This window comes from Pristis pectinata, chromosome 6 (assembly GCF_009764475.1).
Source record: "Pristis pectinata isolate sPriPec2 chromosome 6, sPriPec2.1.pri, whole genome shotgun sequence".
NCBI lineage: Eukaryota > Metazoa > Chordata > Chondrichthyes > Rhinopristiformes > Pristidae > Pristis > Pristis pectinata.
The window spans coordinates 23,263,629-23,288,946 of record NC_067410.1 but is presented as its reverse complement, the minus strand read 5'-3'; the positions used below and the strand labels follow the sequence as shown (position 1 = coordinate 23,288,946).

At 37.5% G+C, this 25,318-nt stretch overlaps 1 protein-coding gene across 1 annotated transcript in view; it reads right to left on the bottom strand.

Moving 5' to 3' along the window:
• The window catches only part of LOC127572139 (voltage-dependent L-type calcium channel subunit alpha-1D-like), a 305,309-nt gene that overhangs the window by 99,492 nt on the left and 180,499 nt on the right, over positions 1–25,318 (bottom strand). Inside the window, exons 17-28 of the mRNA XM_052019090.1 lie at positions 24,608–24,695; positions 24,439–24,496; positions 20,425–20,557; positions 18,374–18,503; positions 15,875–15,934; positions 10,854–10,960; positions 7,278–7,365; positions 7,076–7,183; positions 6,919–6,971; positions 6,229–6,375; positions 4,636–4,837; positions 1,242–1,400 (exon numbers count right to left, since the gene is read on the bottom strand). Of these exons, the coding sequence (XP_051875050.1) occupies positions 1,242–1,400; positions 4,636–4,837; positions 6,229–6,375; positions 6,919–6,971; positions 7,076–7,183; positions 7,278–7,365; positions 10,854–10,960; positions 15,875–15,934; positions 18,374–18,503; positions 20,425–20,557; positions 24,439–24,496; positions 24,608–24,695 (1,333 nt within the window). The remainder of the gene's footprint in view (positions 1–1,241; positions 1,401–4,635; positions 4,838–6,228; positions 6,376–6,918; positions 6,972–7,075; positions 7,184–7,277; positions 7,366–10,853; positions 10,961–15,874; positions 15,935–18,373; positions 18,504–20,424; positions 20,558–24,438; positions 24,497–24,607; positions 24,696–25,318) is intronic.

Genomic DNA, 25,318 nt, shown 5'->3' with positions numbered 1-25,318 from the left:
ATCCTGTTGTCTGCCCTCTGACCCATTATGTAACTGCCAACATAATTCCAATAACAGAATTAACAGTTGTAGGTTGTGTACAGTCAGAAGTTCTGATGATAGGTCATTGACCTGAACATTGACTCTGTTTCTCTTTCCCCCACAGATGTTGCCAGACCTGTAAAATATTTATTGCATTTTTTATGTTTAATTTCATATTTTCAGCATTTCAGGTTGTTTCCTTTTTGTTTGGTTTTTGTTAATTTTTAAGATTTGGCATCATGTCAGGCAGGTGGGCGGTGTGGGAGAGGGGAATGGGTGTTGGGAAGGGCTTTGCAAAACATGCCCCAGCAATAAAAAGACATAAGAATCTTTGACAGCTGCTAAAACTATCTTTAGACTTTCTCTGCTGTCAAAGAGTTTGAATGCTTCTGTGTGACCCTGATATCTAGAAATATGCAAAAACAAATCTAAATAAATTAAATACACTTGAGAATGCTTAAAATTATTACAATCATCAAAATAACACAATCATTTATAAAACTTCTAAACAATCAAAACATTAAATGCAAATTCAATCATTTAAATAAAAGACCCTTCTCCCTTGCAGTTTCCATTCAATTAATAGGCTAGCTGTTCCTGCCCCAAGTTCAAACGAGGGCATATTCTCCAACATAACTGCAAGGAAAGTGCAGCAAATTTGTGTTCCACCACTAGAGTTCTTGTGGGAACTAGGGTGGAGCTCAGCCAACAAGTTTGGGACTGCTGCATTTATATGGAAATCTCAAACTCCCTCACACACAGGAGACGAGAAGGATAAAGTAAATGTGGCAACTTGGTGTAGAGCCCCCACAATTTTGCAGCAGGTTTTAGGTTTCAGAATCAAAATCAGATTTATTATCACTGACATATGATGTGGAATTTATTATTCTGCAGCAGCAGTACAGTGCAAAGACATAAAAATATATAATTACAAGAATAAATAAATAGTGCAAAAAAAAAGGAATAAAGAGGTAGTGTTCATGGATTCATGGAATAATGTACAGTAAAAATATAATATGCATCAACAAAGAAGAACATAAAACTATTAATTATCACCAAGGAAACAATATCAGATTTTTAAACTAATCGGGTTAACAATATTTTCATGTTTCCTAAATCATAATTTATCAACACAACCGCAGTAGTAAACTGTACAACTATTTGGATCCATGTGTCTAATATCCAACTTTAGGAGCAGTATACTCCAGCATTGCTCCTACCTGTACAGCCAAGCACAGTGTATTCAACATGATGAGGGCAAACATGATGTATTCAAATCCAGTTGAGTTTACCACATACCAAAACTTATATTGGTAGGGGTTCTTTGGGATGTATCTGCGAAGTGGTCTGGCCTTCAGAGCATATTCTACACATTGACGCTGCAGAGACAAAAAGATTGGCAGTCATGAAACACTTAAACTATTCTGCTACCATTTATAGAATCTTGAAACCAAAAACATTTTCTAAGTCAATTTGCAATGTCATGAAAGGGACCTTGAATAAAATGGTTTCACTTTCGAGGCCTTGGTAAAATATTCCTTCTAGCCCATTCTATCATTCATTAACATCATAGCTGATCTTCTATCTCGACTCCATTTTCCAGCATTATTGCGACAATCGTTGATTCCCTTAATGTCCAGAAATCTATGGATCTCTGTTTTTGAAGAAGCACGATGACTGAGCCTCCACAGCTCTCTGGGATAGAGGATCCCAAAGATTCACCACCCTCGGAATGAAGAAATTTCTCCTAAATGTCCTACACATTATAAGACTGTGATCCCTGGTTCAAGGTTCCTCAATCAGGAGAAACATCCTACCCAACAAGCTCTGTGAGAATTCTATATGTCTCAATGAGATCACCTCTCATTCTTATAAATTCTATAAGCCTAGACTACTCAATTGCTGCTCATAAAACAAACCCACCATCCCAGGAACCAGTCTAATGAACCTTCATTGCACTCCCTCTATGACATGTGTACCAATTTTTTAGATGAGACCAAAATTGTACATAATAAGCAATACTCCAAATGTAGCCTCATCAAGTCAAAAATATTCACAAACATTCAATTTCTCTTTCAGGTTTCACAGCCAGTGAGCCTGGGGGCTAAGCTTCACTGGCTGCCTTTCTTACTGGGAGTGCAGCTGGGCAACTCATATTGGGAGAGGCCTTGCAGTATGATGGGTTGTGCCAACATGCTAGCTTAAAGCCTCCCACTGGAAGGATGCATCCTGGTAACATCAAAAAAGAACATGGTCTAAGGGTAGATGGACAATGATCTCAAAGTAAGTAGAAGATCTAAGCTATTTTAAACGTTTGAATTACTATTATATTATTTTAGAGGTGGTCTTTCTGAGAGGTACATGATAATATTTGCTATACATTCACTTCAGATACGATCAATTCCAACTGTAGAAGGATCCTGTTTATATAAAGCAGAAATGTTTCAATGGTCCAAGTTCAAAACTTGATTTATACTTTTCATTGGTTATTTGATTTGCTTACAATATCAGTGTCTCTGCCAGTGGTCTAAATAGAAGAAATCCAAAAATGATTTCTGAGATATCCTAATTACACAACTCACGTTTCTTGCTTTTAAATTCAGTATCAATTAAAGTTAACGTTCTAGAAAACAATAATAGAATTTAGCAGAGTTAGCATGGGTTTATGAAAGTGAAATCATTTTTGATTAATCAACTGGGATTCTTTGACTAGTGGAGTAGACAGGGGGTATCCAGTAGGTGTGGTATATTGATATTTTCAGAAAACTTTTAATAAGGTCCCACAGAAGGGGAATTGGTAAAAAGGAGAGAGCATTTGTAATTGGGTGGGGGACAGGGGTTGTGATTTACCAGCTTGGATTGAGAATTAGCTGACAGACAAAAAGGGAAGAGTGGGAATAAATGGGCTTTTTTCCAGTTTGGCAGTCTGGTGCCAGTGCTTTTGCCCTAACTTTTCACAATCTATATCAAAGGTTTGGCTGATGGGATAATATATTATTTTTGGAAGTTTGCTAATGATAGAAAGGTAGGTGGAATTGTTGGAGGGAATGTGAGGAGAATGTAAAGAAGCTTCAGGGGGATATGGATAATCTCAGTTCTTGAGCAAGGACATGGCAGATAGAATATTTAAAAAATTGTGAAGTCATCCATCTTGTTACGGAAAACAGAAGAGCAGAGTATTTTTTAAATGATAGATTGGAAAATGTTGATATTCAAAGGGGCCTAGATGTTCTGGCATTTTATTAGGAAAGCAAATGTAAAATTGGCCTTTATTACTACAAGAGTAATGATGTCTCACTGCAGTTATATAAGGCCTTACTGATGACATACTGAGAGTACTGTGTATATTTTTTTGTCTCTTTACCTACAACAGATATACTTGTCATAGAAGGAGTAAAGTCAAGATTCACCAGATTGGTTCCTGAGTTTGCTGTTTGCAAGTTTGCTGTTCAGGCAGAGATCAAGTAGAGTAGGCCTTGGTATTCTTTACAGTTAGAAGAATGGGAGATGATCTCATAGAAACTTACAAAATTCTTACAGGGCTCAACAGGCTGAGAGAGTGGAGGGGGAGTGTAGACTGAGGAATCTAGAATTAAGGGCCATAGTCTCAAAAGTAAGGGGGTAGGCCATTTAGGACTAAAATGAATTGAAACTTCCTCATGCAGAGGATGGCGAATCTTTGGAAACCCCAACTTCAGAGGGGCTTGAAGGCTCAGTCATTGAGTTCATTTAAAACAGAGATCAATCATGACTGGATATCAGAAGTTAATGCAAAAAAAAAACCAAAATGGAAGATCAGCCATCATCTTTAAGAATGGTTCAAAAGGGCCAGGTGCCTATTTCTGCTCTAATTCCCATGTCCTTACCTAATAGGACTCCAGCTATAAACTACCAATATGAAATAATGCATTCAACATTATACTTAGATTTTATTTTTTTATATATAAAATGCAAGTATAGTGTTCAATGCATTTCCATAATCAAGCTCCATGTACAAAAGTTATTGGTTCTTCTCTAATACTGGGGACTAGATTTATGGAGCAAAATGTATCAGAGCTACTTGGAGGTCTGAGCTATTCAGGATTATTTCTTTACTACAAGCAAATATGCCTTTGGTGAGGGGGGTGCGGGCATCAGGATTGCCAATCCTCTTATATGGAGTTCCCAGGGATTGAGGTTTAATCCCCCAAACTCTACTTCTCAGTAGTTGGGAGAAAGTAAAGATTTGTGCTTTTGGTTTGCTCTGGAATACTTCATTGCCTAGGTAGAGTGGCCCATTAAGTTTCAATACATGCAAAGCGCAAGTAAAGATGGTCAATTATAGAGGAACCAACATTCATAGGATAAATATAAGTAAAATTACTGTAGCTGAATGCCACAGGATCCGATGTTACATTAACTGATCTTGTGTGATTGTTTATTGTGTTCAAATGCCACAAGAATGAAGTTCCAAGAACATGTTCACCCTCTGAAGTAACTATCAACACAATTGTGGATTTACACTGCAAGTTTAACAAGTTAGAAATCACTTCACACCAATAATGAAAGTATAGCTAAAATCCACCCTCACTGCCGTATGTATGTTCACGTAGACGTTTTAAAGTGATTTCTAACCTGATTTTTGTCCAATTCGCAATTTTTATATTCTAGTTCTCCCTGTTCCTGGAATGTGACGATCACAAAACCTACAAAGATGTTCATCATGAAGAAAGCGATGATAATAATGTAGATAATAAAGAATATAGAAATCTCCACACGATTGTTGTAGATGGGGCCAATATTTTCTCCATTTGAGTCTATTGCTTTGTATAGCAGTCTGAAAAAGAAAGAAAGATAATGATGTTAATCTCTTTAACCTGGAGAGCATGTACCTTTGTCAAAATTTATAGATCTTGTTCAAATTTACCATATTCATTGTAATAGTATCTCTTACTTAAACAGATGCACATTTCTATTGTTTAAGTACAAAAATTAGCTATCATATAAAACCATTTCAATTATGGTAAATTTTACTTTATAATATTGGTAAAGACTGATAATATTCAGTCAGACAAGCCACTAACTGCAGTCTGATCAACAAAACTCAAACATGTCATTAAAACAATGCTGGAAATAATCAACATGACAGGCAACATCTACAGTATATAGAGATAAATGAAGTTTTCCCTTTTATCAGAACTAAGCAAAATCAAGGAATGTTTCAGTTGCAGAGAAGGGGGAGCAATGAAGACAACAAACGGAATATGTGCAGAAGAATGGAGACCAAGGGAAACTGCATGAATGGGTGGGGTTTGATACTAGCTAAGAAAAGGTTATGGAGCCTTGGCATCTTCAGCTGATCTGTCTCAAGGAGGCACAAGTAGAGTTCAGATGACAGGCACTGATCTGAAACATCAATTCTGTTTCTCCACAAATGTTGCTTGACCTACTGAATATTTCCTATATTTTCTGTGTTTAATTTCAGATCTATTTTTGTTACAGCAAATGCATTTTTTTCTTTTTAACCAAAATGTCACTAATGACTAAAGGACAAAGTTGATATACACTGATTTACCATTAAATGACAACTTTAAAAGTTCAAGCAAGACAGGTACAGTGGCTAAGGTGCTTATTGATGTAAGTAAGAATCTTTTTGATTATCTTTATAATGTCATGACATACAGCAACTATAGAAATTGTTTTCTGGAGATATAAAATATCCTCATGTTCGTCTTTCTGAGACAGAGTTCATAGAGTTATACAGCATGGAAACAGGCCCCTTGGCCCATGCCTACCAAGATGCCCCATCCAAGCCAGTCCCATTTGCCAGCATTTGGCCCATAATCTTCTGAACCATTCCAGTCCATGTATCTATCCAACTATCTTTGTTAAGTACATACCATTTCACACAGTTAAAGATATCTTTATATAACAAATTTAAGGTTGGTGCAAAATAATTGGGGTTTCACACTGACACTAACCATGTGCAATGTAAATCATGTGTGAGGATGGGATCTGACTCTGGAGCAAAATGGAAGAAGACTCTCTCCTCTGCTTTACATTAACTTATTTCACTTGTAGTGCAATGGACCACTTCTTTAGTCTCACACATGGAAAAATGTAACAATCTTTGCTAATCCAAATACAATTCTGAGGGTCAAATTAGGGTAAAGGTTTCATGTTAATTTACAATATTTTCTCTGTCTTCAAAAACAGAGATGTGCTTACGCTGGCCAGCCTTCAAAGGTTGATACTGTAAACAATGCCATCATCGCTGAAAGAACGTTGTCAAAGTTGTAGTCACTGTTGAACCAAACTCGATCACGAATGACTGGATGATCCACTTCACCATCTTTATAAAGAATGTAAGTGCCCCTGTAGTAGAGGAACAAATGTCAGAAAAATATAAACTTGTATAATTGTTTTGTTTTTTTTCCAATTTATCTACTGCATGTAATAATCATAATTTAATATACATCTACTTTGCTTTGTAACAATGATAGTGCATTCAACTTAAAATGAATTCCTCACATTCTCTTCTAAAACAAAATAACGTGGAAGCATGTTGGGGTAGTGGTACGCTGCAGAGTCACTACAGAATGAATGGCAAGGTACCAAGCAGTGACCTCCCCAAATAGACCGAAAACTGAAAGGGAAAGTCATTGAGCCTTCCCTATACGTCTTTTACCAACTGTCCTAAAGTGGCATTAAAAAGGCTGAGAATGGGTCAATAGCCATTGTGATCACACACTCCCAGCTGCAGATGAAACTAATCCAAGAGAACTACAGAACGACTTAAACATAGCATGATTTCACATTCAAGCAAAAAAACTGAGCTGGTTCAATAACCTATTAGGCAAATCAGTGTCAAAAATCGAAAAGGTCACGACAGGTAAAACATTTCAACATGTTGCTTACTTGCATTCTTCTGGTAATTGTTTTGCTTCATCTGAACAGCGGTAGAATTTACCCTGAAAAATTAATGTATTTCATTTTAGGCTAAAACAGTTTTTAATTTGAATCTGAATTGACAGAAAAATGCAGATAAGTACATGAAAGTACAACCAGCATTTACCTTGAACAGCTGAACCCCAATACAAGCAAACATGAACTGTAGAAGAGTTGTAACAATCATGATGTTACCAATGGTTCGAATAGCAACAAATACACATTGAACAACATGCTGGAAGGTAAAGAAAAAATAGCATTAACAAAAAAGTTACAACTTTTAAATTTCCATGATGAAATTAGGTATATAAAAAACAGTCAAATTAAACCTTTAGTCCCTTCGCCCTGTTGATTGCTCGAAGTGGTCTTAGAACCCTTAAGACACGAAGAATCTTCACCACTGAAATAGCACTAGACCTGCGTGAGGGAAAAGAAGCAATAATTCACGTTCACCCTTTTAGGAAGCACTTTGGAAAACCCTGAAGGGGTTATAAGACATTATATAATTTTTTTCTACTGTTTTCTATTAGAAATTGGGGTAGGAACTGCTTTGGTCACAATGATATTAATTTATCATTAATGATTTCTTCATACCCCAAACAAATTAATAAATGAATTAGTTTTGAATGCATTTTCTAATTGATGAGAGTGTAATCAGTACAAAAAAATGTTGGGCATAGACAACCAGAACACTTCTGCGTAAACTTGCCCCTCAGATTCCTTTAAAGTTTTCTCCTCTCATCTTAAGCCTATGTCCTCTAGTTTCAGACTCCCCTACTCCAGGAGAAAACCTATGACTATCTACCCTATCTATGCCCCTCACGATTTTTTAAACCTCTAAAAGGGCACCCCTCAAGAGTGCAAAGATAATGTGGATTGGAAATAGTAGGAACTGGTGGAAAGATAAAAGGCGTATTGGGGCAGTGAATAAAAGAGGGAGGATAAAAGAAAATAGGGCTAGTGGTGAAGAGTTAGAGATTTCCCAGTGTAGGAAGAGAATCTCAAGTTTTTAAGGGCATCAGACTGAGATAGAGGTTAAAAGAAAAAATACATTAAATGAGCACTAAAAAGTAAGGGACAGTAAGAAAAAAAGGCTAGGGTAGTAGAGGGTTATAAAGGTAGGGACTGAGGAATGTGCAAGGACAAAAGGAGGTAGTGAACTCAGGAAGAAGATAGTTAAAATGAACTAACAAACAGATGGTGGTTAAGAAATTGAAAAGATGCTTGCATGTGAGTAAGTTAAATAAGTTTTAAGATACGACAAATCAAAGATTGGCTTCTCAAGAGAAAACAAGTTATATTAAAACAAGGAATATTTAATGAAGATGTGATTCACGGGAAAATTAAAGACTTAAGGGTGATTGGGGAAAATTAATTAAAGATCAGAGACTCTCATGGATGCATATAAGATTTAGGATGTTGAGGTAATTAAATAAAATAGTATTGGCTGCTCTGAGATAAATAAACGAACTTCAGTGGTTTATTTCAAACATTAATTAATAAAGAATAGATATCATAAGGGAAAATTAATTAAATAAAGATTCAGGACCAATAAAACAGTGGGTTGGGGATGTAGATGTTCAAATACTGGTGAACTGGAGGTCAATTATTTAGAGGGCAAATTTCAGCATGGAAATGACAAAGGGTGAGGTGGTGGTTTAGGACAGGGGTCTACAAGCCTTCCACAAGGGAGGGAGGGAGGTGTGTGTAGGGGGGTAGGAGCACTCCTGCTCATCTTAGTTCACAAGAAATGTGGAATTCTTCTCAGTATCTGGAGAAAACGTAATCTATGGTGCATTAAACCTAATTCAGGAATCAATGGAGAATAATATCCAGCTGGTTATAAATCAATGGTCTGCTCAATCACATTCAATTTCTACTGAAATTAAGCTGAAATTATATCCATTAATTTTGTAATTAAATATGGACTAAAGGTGAAACTTCCATGCTAAGGCAATTCAGAAAGCAGAGAACACCAGAGTTAATCAGGATTTAGGAAGATCTCTGCTGTACAAGGTCAGATGCTGGTGTGCACAAAGCAGTGGGGATGGACTGCATTTGTTGAGAGACAGGTCAGTTGGACTGGAAGAAATTGACATAGGTAATTCCATCCACACCCAGATGTATATATAAAATGCACGGGGAAAGATTGAGAATATGCTTATGGCAGAATCTGCAAATCCTGCACTGGACTCAGTCACCCCAGAACCCAGATAATTACAGTTGTGGGACTGCCTAAGGAGGAGGAAGAGAATGAGGACATAAGTAAACTGCTGAAGGAATAGGTATCACTATCCAAGCCATTTCATAGAATTTTGCACAGTATTGAAGTAAATATTAATTGTTCAGCTCAAAAATGCTTAGTAGATTTTTGTCAATATCATAAAATATTTTTAAGTTTTATATTTTAAATAACAATTACTAACTGTAGTTATACTCCTAAGGAATGAATTAACTTATAAAGGAAATGTTTGTGGCAGTTCCTTTCAAAAATAAAAATGCATGATCGCATTTACATATTTTATAGAACATAGAACAGTACAGCACAGAATAGGCCCTTCAGCCCACAATGTTGTGTCAACATAGCTAATCCCTCCTACCTAAAGATTGCCCATATCCCTCCATTTTCCTCTCATTCATGTGCCCCTCTTAAAAGCCCCCAATGAATGTGCCATCACCACCCTATCAGGCAACACATTCCAGGCATCCACCACTCTCAGTAAAAAAAAACTCACCCCCCTCATGTCTCCTCTGAACCAACCCCTTCTCACCTTAAATGCATGCCCTCTGGTATTGGATCGCTCAATAATGTGAAAAAGATATTGCCTGTCCAACCTATCTATGCCCCGCATAATTTTATACACTTCCAGCAGATCACCCCTCAGCCTCCGCCTCTGCACAGAAGAGTCCAAGTTTGTCCAGCCTCTCCTGATAGCACATGCCCTCTAACCCAGGTAGCATCTTAGTCAACCTCCTCTGCACACTCTCTAAAGCCTCGAAATCCTTCCTATAGTGAGGTGACCAGAATTGCATGCAATACTCTAAATGCGGCCTAACCAGAGCTCTATAGGGATGCATCATAACTTCTTGACTCCTGTACTCAATACCTCGATTAATGAATGCAAGCATTCCATAAGCCTTCTTAACCACCCTGTCTACCTGTGTAGCCACTTTCAATGAGTCATGGACTTGCACCCCAAGGTCTCTCTGCTCTTTAACACTGTTAAGGGCCTTGCCCTTAAGAGTGTACTGCCTCTTGACATAAGTCCCACCAAGATGCAACACCTCACATTTATCCAGGTTAAACTCCATCTGCCATTTCTCTGCCCACATCTGCAATTGATCTATATCATGCTGTATCTGTCACCGGTCTTCTACACTATTCACAATGCCACCAATTTTGGTATCATCTGCAAACTTACTAACCCACCCATCAACATACTCATCCAGGTCATTTATGTACATCACAAACAGCGAAGGTCCCAGTACAGATCCCTGTGGAACACCACTACTCACAGGCCTCCAGCCCAAATAAGTCCCTTCAACCACCACCCTCTGTCTTCCATGGGCAAGCCAGTTCTGGATCCACACAGCCAATTCTCCATTGACCCCCATGCATCCAAACTTTCTTGATTAACCTATTGCGTGGGACCTTGTCAAATGCATTACTGAAGTCCATATAGATGACATCCATAGCTCTACCTTCATCAATCTCTCTCACCACCTTATCAAAAAACTCAACCAGGTTAGTAAGACACGACTTGCTCCGCACGAGGCCATGATGGCTCTCCCTAATCAAGCCATTGGATTCCAGATGCTTGTATATCCTATCTCTAAGAATTTTCTCTAAATTTAAAAGTTTTAATATTCTAAGCATATATTTGTTTACTAGAACAAATACTTACTGAATTCCAAAGGAAATAAGTGATACACCCACAACCAAGATGTCCAACAAGTTGAAGTAATTTCTACAGAAAGAACCTTTATGTAAAAATGCTCCATATGTCATCATCTGAAGAAGGAAAGCATATGAAGGTAAAAATGGAATTATATAGTTACGACAACATCAGTCCAGTATCATTTATTAACTCTCTACCACTGGAACAATCAACATATATTTCAGAATGCAACATAACAACAAATTGGGTGCATGTGGGAATGATACTTCCTGTTGTGGGAGAAACTAGAACAAGGAGGTCAACTTTTCAAAAACAAAGGGTCTCCCATTTAAGACAGAGGTGAGGTGAATTCTTTTCTCTCATAAGATCACAAGTCTTCAGAATGCTCTTCCTCAAAGGATGGTGCAAGCATAGTCTTTGGATAATTTAAGGCAAAGGTCGATAGATTTTTTTTATATATAAGGAATGAAAGCTTACCATGGGTAGGCAAGCAAACAGAAATGAGGTTATAATCACATAATCCATGATCTTATTGAAAGATACCCTACTTCTAGTACTAATTTATATGTATGTACATATGTAATATCACTTAAATAAAGACAAGCATTACCGAATTCCCTATTTTCTGTGGTCTAGCATTGGTGGCTGTGCTATTGATCAGTTAGACCTATGCCTTTGAATACTATTCCTGAGCCTCCCACACCCTCTCTTTTCTTTAAGATGCTCCTGAAAACCCACCCTTTTTTTCCCAGGCTTAATATGTACTCAGTATATGTTATTGCCTGAAAGCACCTTGATGTTGCTCATTCGGAGAAACCAACAGAACCTGATGGATCTCATTGAATATAGAAGTTCAAATAATGTTAACGCAAGTTTTATTGCTTTATTCATTATTGTGTTAATTTTGGACAATTAGAAAAGTATTCATAATGTGGTTGGGGTGGTAATGGGATTTTAACAGCAGGTTCAAAATACAAAAATTGGAAAACCAACTCAAAACTCCCTCCATTCTAGGTTTTAAATTACTATGTGCAGGGTTTCCCAGAGGTCTAGCCAAAATGAAGGCCTGAAAAAATGAATTCAACAAGCCTTTCCAAAGTTGCTTTTAGACTTTGAGTCCTACTTGCCAGCTATCCAGTTAAACATTTCTCACTCTATGTACCAGACCATCATGTTCTATGCAAGAACCTCAGGTATCTCCAGCATGTGATAAATCCATTATAATGCTGGAGGAACTCAGCAGGCCAGGCAGCATCCATGGAAAAAGCAGGCGGTCAACATTTTGGGTCAGGACCTTTCTTCAGGACTAAAGATAGGAAAAGGGGAAGCCCAATATATAGGAGAGAAAAGCAGAGCAGTAATGGCTAGACAAAAGAGGGGAGGTGGGGTGGGCACAAGGTGATGATAGGTAGATGCAGGTAAGAGACAGTGATAGGCAGGTGCAGGGGAGGAGGGGAGAGCATATCCACCAAGGGATGGGTCAAAGGTAAGGAGGAAAAAAGGGGGGTAGAAAAAGAGGCTAGGAAAGGGAAGAAAAGAAGATGCATGGTTGGAGGTGTGTGTGTGGCGGGGAGGGGTGCGGGGATTATTTAAAGTGGGAGAATTCAATGTTCATGCCGTAAGGCTGGAAGGTTCCAAGACGGAAAATGAGGTGCTGTTCCTCCAGTTTGTGCTTGGAATTCTCCTGGCAGTGGAGGAGACCGAGGACTGACATATCTGTGATAGTGTGGGAGAGAGAGTTGAAGTGACTGGCAACAGGGAAATGCGATCTGTATCTCCCCATCCGTCCGTAAGCGTGATCTGCATCTCTGTTTCCTTCCAGTCACTTCAATTCCCCCTCCCACACTATGACAGATATGTCAGTGCTCGGCCTCCTCCACTGCTAGGAGAATTCCAAGCACAAATTGGAGAAACAGAACCTCACTTTCCGTCTTAGAACATTGAGTTCTCCCACTTTAAGTAATCTCCACACCCCCACCTCTCCAACCATGCCTCTTCTTTCTTCCCTTTCCTAGCCTCTCCCTCCCTTATTTTACCTCACTTTTTTCCTCCTTACTTTTGACCCATCCCCCGGTGAATCTGCTCTCCCCACCTACCCCTCACCTGCCTATCACTATCTCTTAACTGCATCTACTTATCACCACCTTGTGCCCACCCTTCCTCCCCTCATGGTAGTGTACGGTTAGCATAACACTATTACAGCACCAGGGACCCGGGTTCAATTCCAGCCATTGTCTGTAAGGAGTTTGTACGTTCTGCCTGTGTCTGCATGGGTTTCTTCCGGGTGCTCCGGTTTCCTCCCACATTCCAAAGACGTACAGGTTAGGAAGTTGTGGACATGCTATGTTGGTGTTGGAAGCATGGTGACACTTGCAGGCTGTCCCCCAGAACACTATACACAAAAGATGAATTTCACTGTGTGTTTCGATGTACATGTGACTAATAAAGATATCTTATCACTGCTCTGCTTTTCCATCCTATATGTTGGGCTTCCCCTTTTCCTATCTTCAGTCCTGAAGAAAGGTCCTGACCCTAAACGTTGACTACCTGCTTTTCTCCGCAGATGCTGCCTGGCCTGCTGAGTTCCTCCAGCATCAATGTGTTTTTCATCTAGATTCCAGCATCTGCAGTCCTTAGTTTCTCTGTGATAAATCCATGCTGTCCCTTTCTGGGCCCCAACTGATCGTTGACCTCCAATCTCCTCATTCCAACTGTCTGCCAATCTCTTCATCTTCCCATGTACCCTGGCCCTAGTAATCTATCCACACAGCCAACAATTTATCTACCTACTTCCTAATTCACCCACTGTATGCATCCCTTTCAATTCTTTACAGTCACCCCTAATATACCATCCAACCTTCCTTCCTCTCCCATTTTTGATCTGCTCCGTCTATGGCCGAGTGCCTCGTATGAAAGCTGGCTAAAAACTGGGAAACAAAGTCCAAAAATCTAAATCCTAAAGACAAACTCTGCAAGAAGCCTATCATCCAGGGTTTCCTGGCTACTAAGCTTCATCCAAGATGACGCTACCACTGCCTACTCCACTACTTCACCATAAAGATAAATCAGAACAGTCAAAATTTAGCTACAAACTGCAAATCATTTGCAAAGTCTAATTTTGAAATGTTATGGTCATATTATGGTCAAATCCTAACCTTATTCAAGGATTATATTCTGAAGCTATATGCAAGTTTATAAGTTTTTCTCCTTCATCAGGAACATCTTAGACACGTCTTTCATTTTCAGACGTACTAAGCATTGATCAATAATACTTCTCTTCTGCAAAATGTAAAACATGGTCTTGCCTGGCCAATGTCCTTCATGTTTTTCAAGTCTCAGTAAGAGTCTTTTAGCTTTTTAAAATCAGTAAAAGTGTCAAGAGTTAATTGAGAAAAGAGTTTCATATCTTGATTTACATTCACCACATCTCTTGTGGAGTTAGAAGATTTGTTGCAAATTGCTGATATGAAAATATACTGAAAAAACAACCCAATGTTTTAGTATTGTAGTCTTTGTGGCCTGATCATGCTGGCACTGATTCAATGTAGAAAGGTACCATGCTCAAAACCATCATGCTCACACAAGGAAAAACCAAAAATATTTAATACTGAATCATAGGGAAAGAAAAAATGCCTCTGCTTCCCAACTTAATTAAACAGGAAAGTAGCATTGTAAAAACTAGGCAAGTTACATTTAAATTATTTATGTTTTGTTTAAAGGTTTTTCGTTTCAAGTGGTTTAAGTGTGCTTAATTTAAAAAATATAAACACTATATATTAAAATCTGTTTAAGTGAGAGAGATTCAGAAACATTGAAAAGCTCCAGTAGCTCTGACAGACAGCAAGGATGGGGGCAGGGCTTTGCTGGCTATTACAGCCTCCAGAGGAGTTCCATGACTGGAACTTGCTCTGGTTTGACCACCTGACTGAATTATGGTGTTGAAGGTGCTGATACATCACAAAGACTCACCACTCCATTTCAGGACAGTCTGAGTCAATGAGATCAGTTTTCTCAGACTGCAGAATGCGAGTTTGAGAGAATTGTTAAAATGGGCAGACACCAGATCTAACTCAGGAAAATTGAGTCTAACGTGGCTATATCTAGTGAAAAGCCAACATTTAAATTTTTCAATTTGAGATCACTTAGGTGTCTAGTTTCTTTCAATGTTAGAAAAGAGTTGATTGTCCTGTTATTTTTCAATTTAAATGTAAATTTATATGTTAAAGAAACTTATTAGTTTTAGTGACTGAAGTTCTTAACATGTGTTAAAGTCATGCACAAGGCTTGGAGCTATCTCAATACAAGACTGCTGGAAAAAGTGGTTTGCAATTTTGTGGTCTTCCAATCTTATGCTCACAAAGCAGGTACTTCTGTGAAGCTTGTATTATATAGCAATTGATTTAATGGACAATAGAAGTACTGTAAATGCTAAACACAACAATAAAAATATCAAAGGTAGATTGTTCTGTTTTATTGAACAGTCTTTACATTCTCACAGAAAGTACAAGTTAAAACTGAAATTTATGTTTGACTCAGGGTTGACAGTACATTAGTTAAATAACAGTTTCCAATTTGACATATTGCATGAAAAATATTATGCTTGAAAACAAGAATTTGGAAAATTACATGCACAAGTATGTTAAATAGTTAACCTCAGTGTACAGACTTCTATTTAATTGTATAGATTGTAAGAATCTTATCCAGAAGATTTATACTGTAAAATGACTTTAAATGGCCAAAAATGGAGTTCAGTAGTGGATTTAGGTATGCCATTAAGTGCAGCAGAAAAATCACTCAGAATACGTGCACCATGCTATAATGAGATGTTTGTGCAAAGAGGTAGTAAACCCATCAGTTGTCACACAAAGCAACCTGGACCTCTGTTACCTTTAACATGATTTCAAAAGTAAACATACTAGTGAAGACATAATCTGCATAGCCTAGGATCTGTAAAGGAAGCAAATAATTTAAAGAGTTTGCTTTACACCAATTATTCATTAAGGCAAGAAAACCAAACAGTGTATTACCTTGAACAGGATTTCAACAGTAAAGATCGCAGTAAAAGCATAGTCAAAATAACCAAGAATCTGTAAAGGCAGAATATAAATGTTCAGAATAACGTGGAAATTGGAAACTGCCTAAAGGAAAATAGTTGATGGACATTATAAAGCAAATCTCTTTGAAATATAATTTGTGCATTCATTTCATATCAGATCACCTAAGTGGGAAAAAAATATGTAGATTGTCTGTAGTTCTAACTTGTTGAATTTGACACCTTAGTTTGTAGCCATCTTGGAAAGTGAAATTATATTAATACATAATTCTCTGAATCTATAATCCTATTCTAATATATTTATGACTGAAAAGTCACTGGAAATATAAATTAATCTTTTTTCATGAAATGCAATTGCTATGTTTCATTTATTCAATACATCTTTTGGATTTAGTAAACTGGTTTATGTAGACTACAAAAAATGACTACTTCCCATGTTGGGTCTGCCACCCATACTGAGACACTGGGAATAATTTGACAAATGATTTATTCACCATACATATTGCAGGAAGTAATCAACTTCAAAAAAAAATGCACCTAACCACCTTTCCTTAACATTCACTGGCATTGGTTCCAAATTGTCAACATCCAGTGGACCATAACTAATCAGAGAATCAACTGGTCCAATTAAATGCTTTAACCACAGCATACAAGAGGCTAGGTATTCTGTTACATGCAACCAACCTCCTGACTCCACAAACTTTGTCATCTAAAAGACACAATTCATGAATGACATAATCCTCTCCACTTGGCTGGATGAGTGCAAATGCAACAACACAGAAGTTCAGTATTATACCTTTAATCAGCATCTCATCCAATAGCCTAAACCTCCACACCTTCCCTCACCTGGTATATTGTGACTACAATATGTACTACCTAAAGTTTGCATATCAACAGCTCCTTCAGGCTTCTTTGCTAGACACTCACAAATGTTTCTCCAGTAACTCAGCACAAACTCATTGGACTCCAATATTCAAAAGAAAAAGGGCAAAGGATGCACAGGAACATCATCAACTCCAAGTTCCTCATTTAATCACTCAGTATTCTGATTAAGATGTCTGTTGTATTCCCAACAGCATTCTGAAGAAACTTTTCAACTGAGCAATGCAGTTTGAAAGAAATGTTCATTACCTTCTCAGAATAATTAGCAATGGGCAACCAATGTCAGCTTTGCCAATAAGGCTCACCTTCCAAGAATGAATATAAAATGAAAATCAAAAAATCAGAATCAGATGCCAGACTCACTCCTCAGTAAGTAAAGCAGTCCATACCTGCAGTAAGCAAAGCCTAAATAACATGCAGGCATAAGCTTTTAAGTGCCAAGTAACCTTTGCACTATATAGGTGCCAGGAAATGACTGTCTCCAACAAGCAAGAGACTAACCACATAGGCTTGATTTTCAATGGCATTACCAGGACTGAGTTCCTCACCACCAACATCATATTTGACCAGGAACTCAACTGTAACAATCACATAAACACTGCAGCTACAAGATATTGGTCATAGGCCTGTCATGCTTTGACTCACCTCCTGACAAACCAAATCTTTCCACCATCTACAAGACTCATGTCATGATTGTGATGGAACACTCTCCACCATATGAATGAGGGTAACTCCAGTAATACACACAAAATGGCTCTATCCAGGACAAAGCAGCCTGCTTGATTGGTATCCTCTCCAACACCCTAAATGTTCATTCCCAATGGAATACATGGCTGCAGTGTGTACCATTAATAAAATGCACTGCAGTTATCAGCCCAGGCTACGCTGACACAACCTCTTACACCTCAAATCTCTGCCATCATAAAGGATTAAGAGCAGCAGATGCATAGGAATACTACCACCTTCAGATCCCTTTCCAAGTCAAACACAATCCTGTCTTGCAAACTTATTATTGTTTGTTCTTTGTCAGTGGGTCTAAATACTGGTTCTTCCTACACAACAGTGTTGTTGGAACACTTTCATCAGGACAGCAATATTTCAAGATCATGGCTCACCACCAACTTCTCATGGACATTTAGGGATGAGTAATAAATGCTGGTCTTGCCAGCGACACCCACAACCTGGAAAATGGATAAAACTAGAAATCCAAATTAGCAATTTCCATCCATTAGCAAAGACATAAATGTAATTACCATTGTTTTATGTGGAAATCACTCTTCTATATTATATTAATTCTGCTTCTTGAGTGCACTTTTGTTTTTATTCAGCCATTTTTTCTGCTCTTGAAAGCACCAATTGTGCTGAGCAATGGTTGCTGAAAAAGTGAAGTCTGTGCTATTAAGGTATGACGGAAATCCCCTTTTTGGTCTTAAATATGTATAGTACTCAAGATCATTAATGATCATGGAAATTGAATTTGTTGAATATAACCAGCAGCTCACTTAAGTCTGCACAAGAAATGCAATGTTTGGATGAACTACAATAGTTATAACAATTGAAAGTAAAACATCTGCTAATGCCATCTACTTACATTATTACGAAAGGAATGATTACGGATGGGATCTTCTGCTGCCAAGGAAATGCTGCTGAGCATAATGAACACGAGGATCAGATTTGTAAAGATGTTGTGATTTATAAGTCTGTGACAGAAGACTCTGATCCTAACATATAAAGAATTATATGTTACTTAGTGCATCATAATTATTTGAAGATAAATAAAACTACTTGTGTTCCATTACAATTTCCTAACTCCCCTTTGAATGTTTAGTACATATAGTAATCATGCTTGACTGCAAATGACTTATCTCAGTAACTGAAAAGGATTTATAATCTCAAGTTTAATCAGGGGGAAACTTGACATTGTTGTCCTTGTTCCATGGTAACCAGTGCCAGATCCGCAAATCTCAGAGTGTTGAGTGCTGCAGCTGCCAGGCCTGCTCTACCCCAGGAGTTTGCCACAGAGGCCACACAAAGATCTAACTGGGGTGCAAGTCCTCAGCTACCTAAAACTGGCAACACAAGTGGATAGAGTGGTAAAGGCAGCATATGACATGTTTGCCTTCATTGGTCGGCCATTAAGTATCAAATTTGGCAAGTTTTGTTGCACCTGTATAAAACTTTCATTTGGCCATGTTTAGAGTATTGTGTGTAGTTCTGGTCACTACACTAAAGGAAGGATGTGTAGGTTTTGGAAGGGTTACAGGAGGTTCACCAGGATGTTGCCTGGCTTGGAGCGTATTAGCTACAAGGAGAGGTTGGACAAACTTGCATTGTTTTCTCTGGAGCAATGCAAGCTGAAGGGCAACCTGATGGAAGTGTATAAAATTATGAGAGGCATAGATAGGGTAGTTAGTCAGAGAATTTTCCCCAGGGTAGAAAGGTCAAATACTGGAGGGCACAGCTTTAAGGTGAAAGGGGGAAAGTTTACAAGGAATGTGCCAGGCAAGTTTTTTTTATATACGGAGAGTGGTAGGTGCCTGGAACACGCTGCTAAGGGAGGTAGTAGAAGCAGATACAATAGCAATGTTTAAGAGGCATTTAGACAGACACATGAACAGGCAGAGAATAAAGTGATACGGTTGGCACAGACTTGGGCTGGTTCCTGTGCTGTACTGTTCTATGTTTTATAAATATGAAGCCATAATTATCCAGCTCATGATACTACTCCAGGCTATTACTATCCCATAATCATATCTACCTCCCTGCAATTCTCCCAAACCCAGTGCCTCCCAGGACTTCTGTTGGCAAGGCACAAAGCCAAAATTCAAGCAGGCTACTCAATCAAGCTGACATTGGATTCATAATAAACATTGGCAGCTTGCCATGGTTGTTATGATATGGCTCCAAGCCCAATTTTTGTTAATCCTCAGAGATGGTCTGGGTGTGTGCTAGAATTGTCCTATGAACTGGGCTCAAAACTAGTTTCGAAAGTACTTTTTTCTCCTTTTAAGAACAGCAGCTGCTTTAGTTCTCAACAGTGACTGAAAAGCAAATGACTGCAGATACTGGAAATCTAAAATAAAAACAGAAAATGATCTTTTCCTATTTACTCTGCTTTTACATTTCAGAAGAAACTCAGCTGAGAGTTACCATTTTAGGTCAATGATCTTTCAACATAGAGTCTTTCTTCCAAGATGCTGCCTGAGCTGTTGACTACTTGCAAAATGTTCTGTTTTAATTTTACTTTTTAATCAACCTTTGTGGCAAGAACTGTAATCTGCTAAGAGACCACTTGTCCCAATGCAGTTCAGAAGTCGTGAGGAGAAAGTGCACAAGATAGTCCAAATTGACTCTCAAATGCTGGTTTGTTTTAAATAACCTGACAAAATGTCTGGTTTTAATTTCAGAATTCAAACATCTGCAGCATTTCACTTTTGTATTAAAAACCAAAGTAATTTAGATTACTGACTATGGAATATGATTTATAGCTGTATTACGAAAATATGTATTACAAAAATTCTCATCATAAAATTATACTACCTATATTTAATAAATTGATTATTGCTTTAATTGTACAAACTGTTGATTAATTACTGAATTCCAATTATAATTTTGAGTACGAAAATGTAATGCCATACATACGGGTTGGTATTGCTAAACAGGAAGAAAGCACTCCCTTCCGGGATGGGTACAATTTTCTCCTTTAGATTTAGGTCTGCCAATCTTTGAGGTCGAGGCCCAACAGGAACTTCTGGTTCATCCTCATCATCGTCATCTTCAAACAAATGATCAAAAACAATCAAACATTGATCTTTTGTTATTGTAGTAAATATACTTTCTTTTGATCAAAGTATTTTTTGAAAATCCTTCTTTTAATTTTGCAAGCATAAAAATGTACATTTCCTTTTATACAAGAAGCCATGTTCAAATATAATACTTCTGAATTAAAATGTAAATGTATCTGATTTTCTAATGTGATTTAGATGATTGCTCATCTTGATTATTCAGTAAAACAAAACTCTTCTCATATTGTAATCAAACATTAATAAATTAATACATTATTTAGAAAAATGTTAATCTGGATTTATATACAAATTGCTACTATAAAAGAAATAGCCATTATATTAAAATTAAAAACTATTGCAATTGATAATTAAAGAAAGCATTGTAGTTTGTAAATTCATCAATCTATTAAAGATGACAACAAACAAGAGACTTAAAGGGCAAAATATTGTTAGGATTCAAATCATTTTATGAAAATTACTTTCCCTGCTTGTACAAAATCCAAGATATTGAGGGAGGTATTTGAACATCCAGCCAGCTAGCCAATAAAATGGACAGACTAGCAATTCCAATGCTTCCAGTGAGAGGCACAGTCTATCTCAAGGGAATGACTTCAGTAACAAATATCTGCCAATTCTACATCACAAATTAATGTCAATCCATAACTTGGGAAGATTGGAAATTAGCAAAAGTAACTCCTTTATTCAAAAAAGGAGGCAGATGGATGCGAGTTGTCTTACATATGTCACCTACTACTTTATTGCATGGAGCTTAAAAAATAAAAGCAATCAGGCAAGGTTAATATGGTTTTATGAAAGGGAAATCATGTTTGACTAATTTATTCAAGTGCTTTGAAGAAAAAGTGTGCTGTACATAAAGGGGAACCAGGCACTTAGATTGTTGATATGGTGACTTACCATATGTTACTGCAGAAAATAAAAGATTATGGTGCAAAAGGTAATACTTGGTGTGGATAGAAGATTAGCTGACCAACATGAAACAGATAAGATCATTTTTTGGTTGGCAAAGCGTAATGGTGGCAAATGTAATAAATGCAAAACATTGGCAAATTTTACTATTTATATGAATGACGGATGAAAGGACAGAAGGTATGGTTGCTAAATTTGCTGATGACAGAAAAATAAGGAGGCAAGTAAGCTGTGAGGAAATACAAGCAGACTATAAGGGGATATAGATGGGTTAAGTGAGTGGGTAAAGATCTGGAAATTGGAATATAATGTGAAAAATGTGATATTACCTACTTTGTCAAGAACAATCAAAGATTATCCCAATTGTGGAGCTCTGTGATACAGAGGGATCTGAGTTTTCTAGTGCATGATTCACAAAAGGCAAGCAATTAGGAAAGGTCACATAATGTTTGTATTTATTGCCAGGGGAATTGAGTACAAAAGTACAATGTACTTCAGGTATATTGGTGCTGGAATACTGTGCACAGTACAGTCTCCTTATTGAAGGAAGAATGTTAATCTGTTGGAAACTGTGCAGAGAAGAGTCATCATGCTAATAGTGAATGGGCAAGTTGTATAATGAGGAAAGGTTGTACAGGTTATACTTGTATCCACTGGAGTTTGGAAGAGTAAGAGGAAACTTGATTTACTAATATTAGATATTGAGGGATGTTGGGAGGCTGGATTTAGAGAGCAAGTTTCATCTTGTGGGAGAATCTAGAATCAGAAACAACTGTTCAAAAATAATTGTTGCCGATTAATGGCAGAGACATGACATTTTTTCCTCAGGTCACAAGTCTTTGGAAGTCTCTTATCACAAAGGGCGGCGAACCAGAATCTTTGGATGTTTTTATGGCATCAGTGGATGGATGTTTGATGCTCAAGGCAGATAGGAATGCAAAGGTTACAATTGGATCACAACTGATTTTACTTGATAACAAAGCAGTCTTGAGGGGCCAAGTAGCCACCTCCTTCTCCTAATTTATATGTATGTGTGCACCTTTAACTCAGCACAATAGTCAGTCACCCTGAAGCTGAACTGGCCAGCTGAAAAATGATATTCAATAAACGAAAGACAGTGAAGCTACGTTATGGCATTGGTGGAAGAATAACTATTTAAGTCAGTGGAAATGGTTCAGTTATGGTGGACTGCTTTATCCTAACCTCTTTTAGTTTTGTTGGAGCTGCACTTAACATAGTGGAGAGTGTTCCAGCAGACTTCTTGTAGGTGGCAAAAAGTCTTTAATGAGTAGGAGGTGAGGTACATGCCAGAAAATATTCCATCTCAGTCTCCTGGCAGAGTTGAGTTTCTATTCAACAGCAGCCAAAAGAAAGTTGAGTGTCTCTGTGATAGTAATGGCTTTGCACTTGATGTATTTCTAAGAGACTTCTGAGCTTACTTTTGACTTGGCTTATTTTAATTGCAATTATCACGTGCCAGTTTGGCTTTATTGCCTTGAATGGAGCAACAGTTGGAGAAGGAAGCAACAGCAGCCGGAACAACTTCCTTAGAAATCAGGATGTGCTGATTCAGCCCTTTAGAAGACTGCAGATGAAAGGGAATGCTTGGATTGGGCCACAAGTTCTAAGCTTCACCAGTTTCCTGTATATCACAAAGCAGAACTGCAATGGATGGAATTCATCCGGCACTATTCAACAGGATCTGCTGATATCAATCCAGTTGACTAAAGCTTTCCAAGATTGTCAAAGTTACTATCAATCGAGACTTTTTAGTTCAAGATTCCCCTGCACAGATCATCCAAATCTCTCAGACTACTTGTCCACCTACAAAAAGCAGATCATCCCTTTATACCAAAGCCAATCATTGTATCATCTTTCCTTTGGATAGCAACATTCAAAATAAGTGAGTTTTGGCATTTGTGGCAATCACAAGCTCCCTCGCATCCAGGGTACTGCAGACCACACTCACACAGCCATTGAAGTACCAGAAGACACACAGTAGCTTCTGTGAAAAATGAGCACTATGCCCATATACCCCACAAATAGCTCATCAAAATCTAAACCCAGGTTTTGTTCCTAGTTGGTACTAACAAGCTAATTATAATTAGCATACCAATGCACATACTGCAGTTAGCCTCAGCGTTCTTTGGGTATAAGAACTAAATCAGCCATTGTTCCTGGACTGAAAAGTTTATCTTAGTGAAGAGCAGATCAGATATAACTGCATTGTCTTCTGTAGTTATTTATCTCACAGTTCAAGAAAGATTAATTGGGAAAGGGATTCCATTTTAGGAAAGTGAAAAATCAGAAAAATGAACACAACACCAATTCCTACGTCTACACCTTAATCAATTTTGCTAGAAATACTGGAAAAACTAAATCTACAAAAACAGATTTGCAATTTCACAATATATAGCAAACATATGAAGAAAAGAATTGGAATAGGCTTTAGGGCCTTGCAATTCTGCTCTGCCTTTCAATAAAGTAATGATTGATCTTTTAACCTACACTCCACCTTCCTGTCTCTCCCCTTGTCCCTTGATTTTCTTACCCTCCAAACATCTAGCAATCTTAGTCTTGAATATGCTCAACATCTAAAGCCCAGAGGAGTTCTTACCTGACTTTTCTGAAACTAAGTTAAAGCCCAAGCAACCAGCTGCCAGGCATCTGCTAATAGTTCTGTGTAACTAACTGGTCATCACCTCACTGCAGTTTGTGAGGCTTCACTGTGGGAAAAGTGGCTGCTGCTTTTCCCTGCAAAACAACATGACTACATTTCAAAAGTAATTATTATCTATAAAACTCTCTAGATGTCCTGAGCTTATGATAGGGGCTAAATGAAGTCAGTCTGATTATCCACCAGGTACAACTACAAGATCTGTACCTTGCTTAAGTAATACAAACAAGTTTGTTTCTTGAAATAGGTGATTTTTTTTTTCCATACCTGGCACATCACTGGGTGGGTAAGGATCTTTATCTTCATCTTGCTCATCAATTGAAACCTGCCAAGCATTAAAGAATAAGTTGATCATGAATTATTTCTCCAAAAAATTCCCATCATTGTGCTATTTGAATTGATAGTTTCCAATTTTACTTCGCTAAAACTGTTTTACCTGAGTGCCAGTAAGTATTTTCCTGTCATTTTCTCCTATTCCATCAACTTCGTATTTCCCATCTTCTCTTTGCTCTGAGCTGCCATTTCTAGAATTAAGATACTTTACAGAATTTTACCATTTACACAACAAAATAGTATTTCTGTAAATACTTTAAAACATATTAATTATTGTCAAAATTTATCAAATCTATTTTAAAATACCACAAGTTTGTTTTGTGATTATTTAGGATTTCTAATGTGTTTGGTATAAGTGAAAGTACTTCAGTCCCCTGAAAGGTGAAATAATTGTGTTAACTGAGATTATGCGAATTATAAACATGTGGAAAGGTTAAAGTTAGGAGACAGTGAAAAATCAGAGCGTTACATTCAAAGCCAATAGGTCCTGGGTTCAAATAACAGCAAGATGAAAACAATTCATCTTTTCCAGGTAGATAAATGAGTTTTAACCTGCCACTTGTAAGGGGAAGTTAGAACAAGGCACTGTGCTTGCCATACTGCTGTAGGTTCATTCTTGGGCATTCTTGGATACTTGAGACAAAAACACAGGTCAGTACCTAACCCAACAAATATTTGTGCCGAAAGGACTTCATCTAATATTCTCCCTCTTTGTTTTCTCAGATACTAGAAAAACATTTGGATTAAGTAAGTTGTTTAGTATTATAAATTTCCAGAAATATTTTATTAATATTTAAATTTTAATTAATTAAGA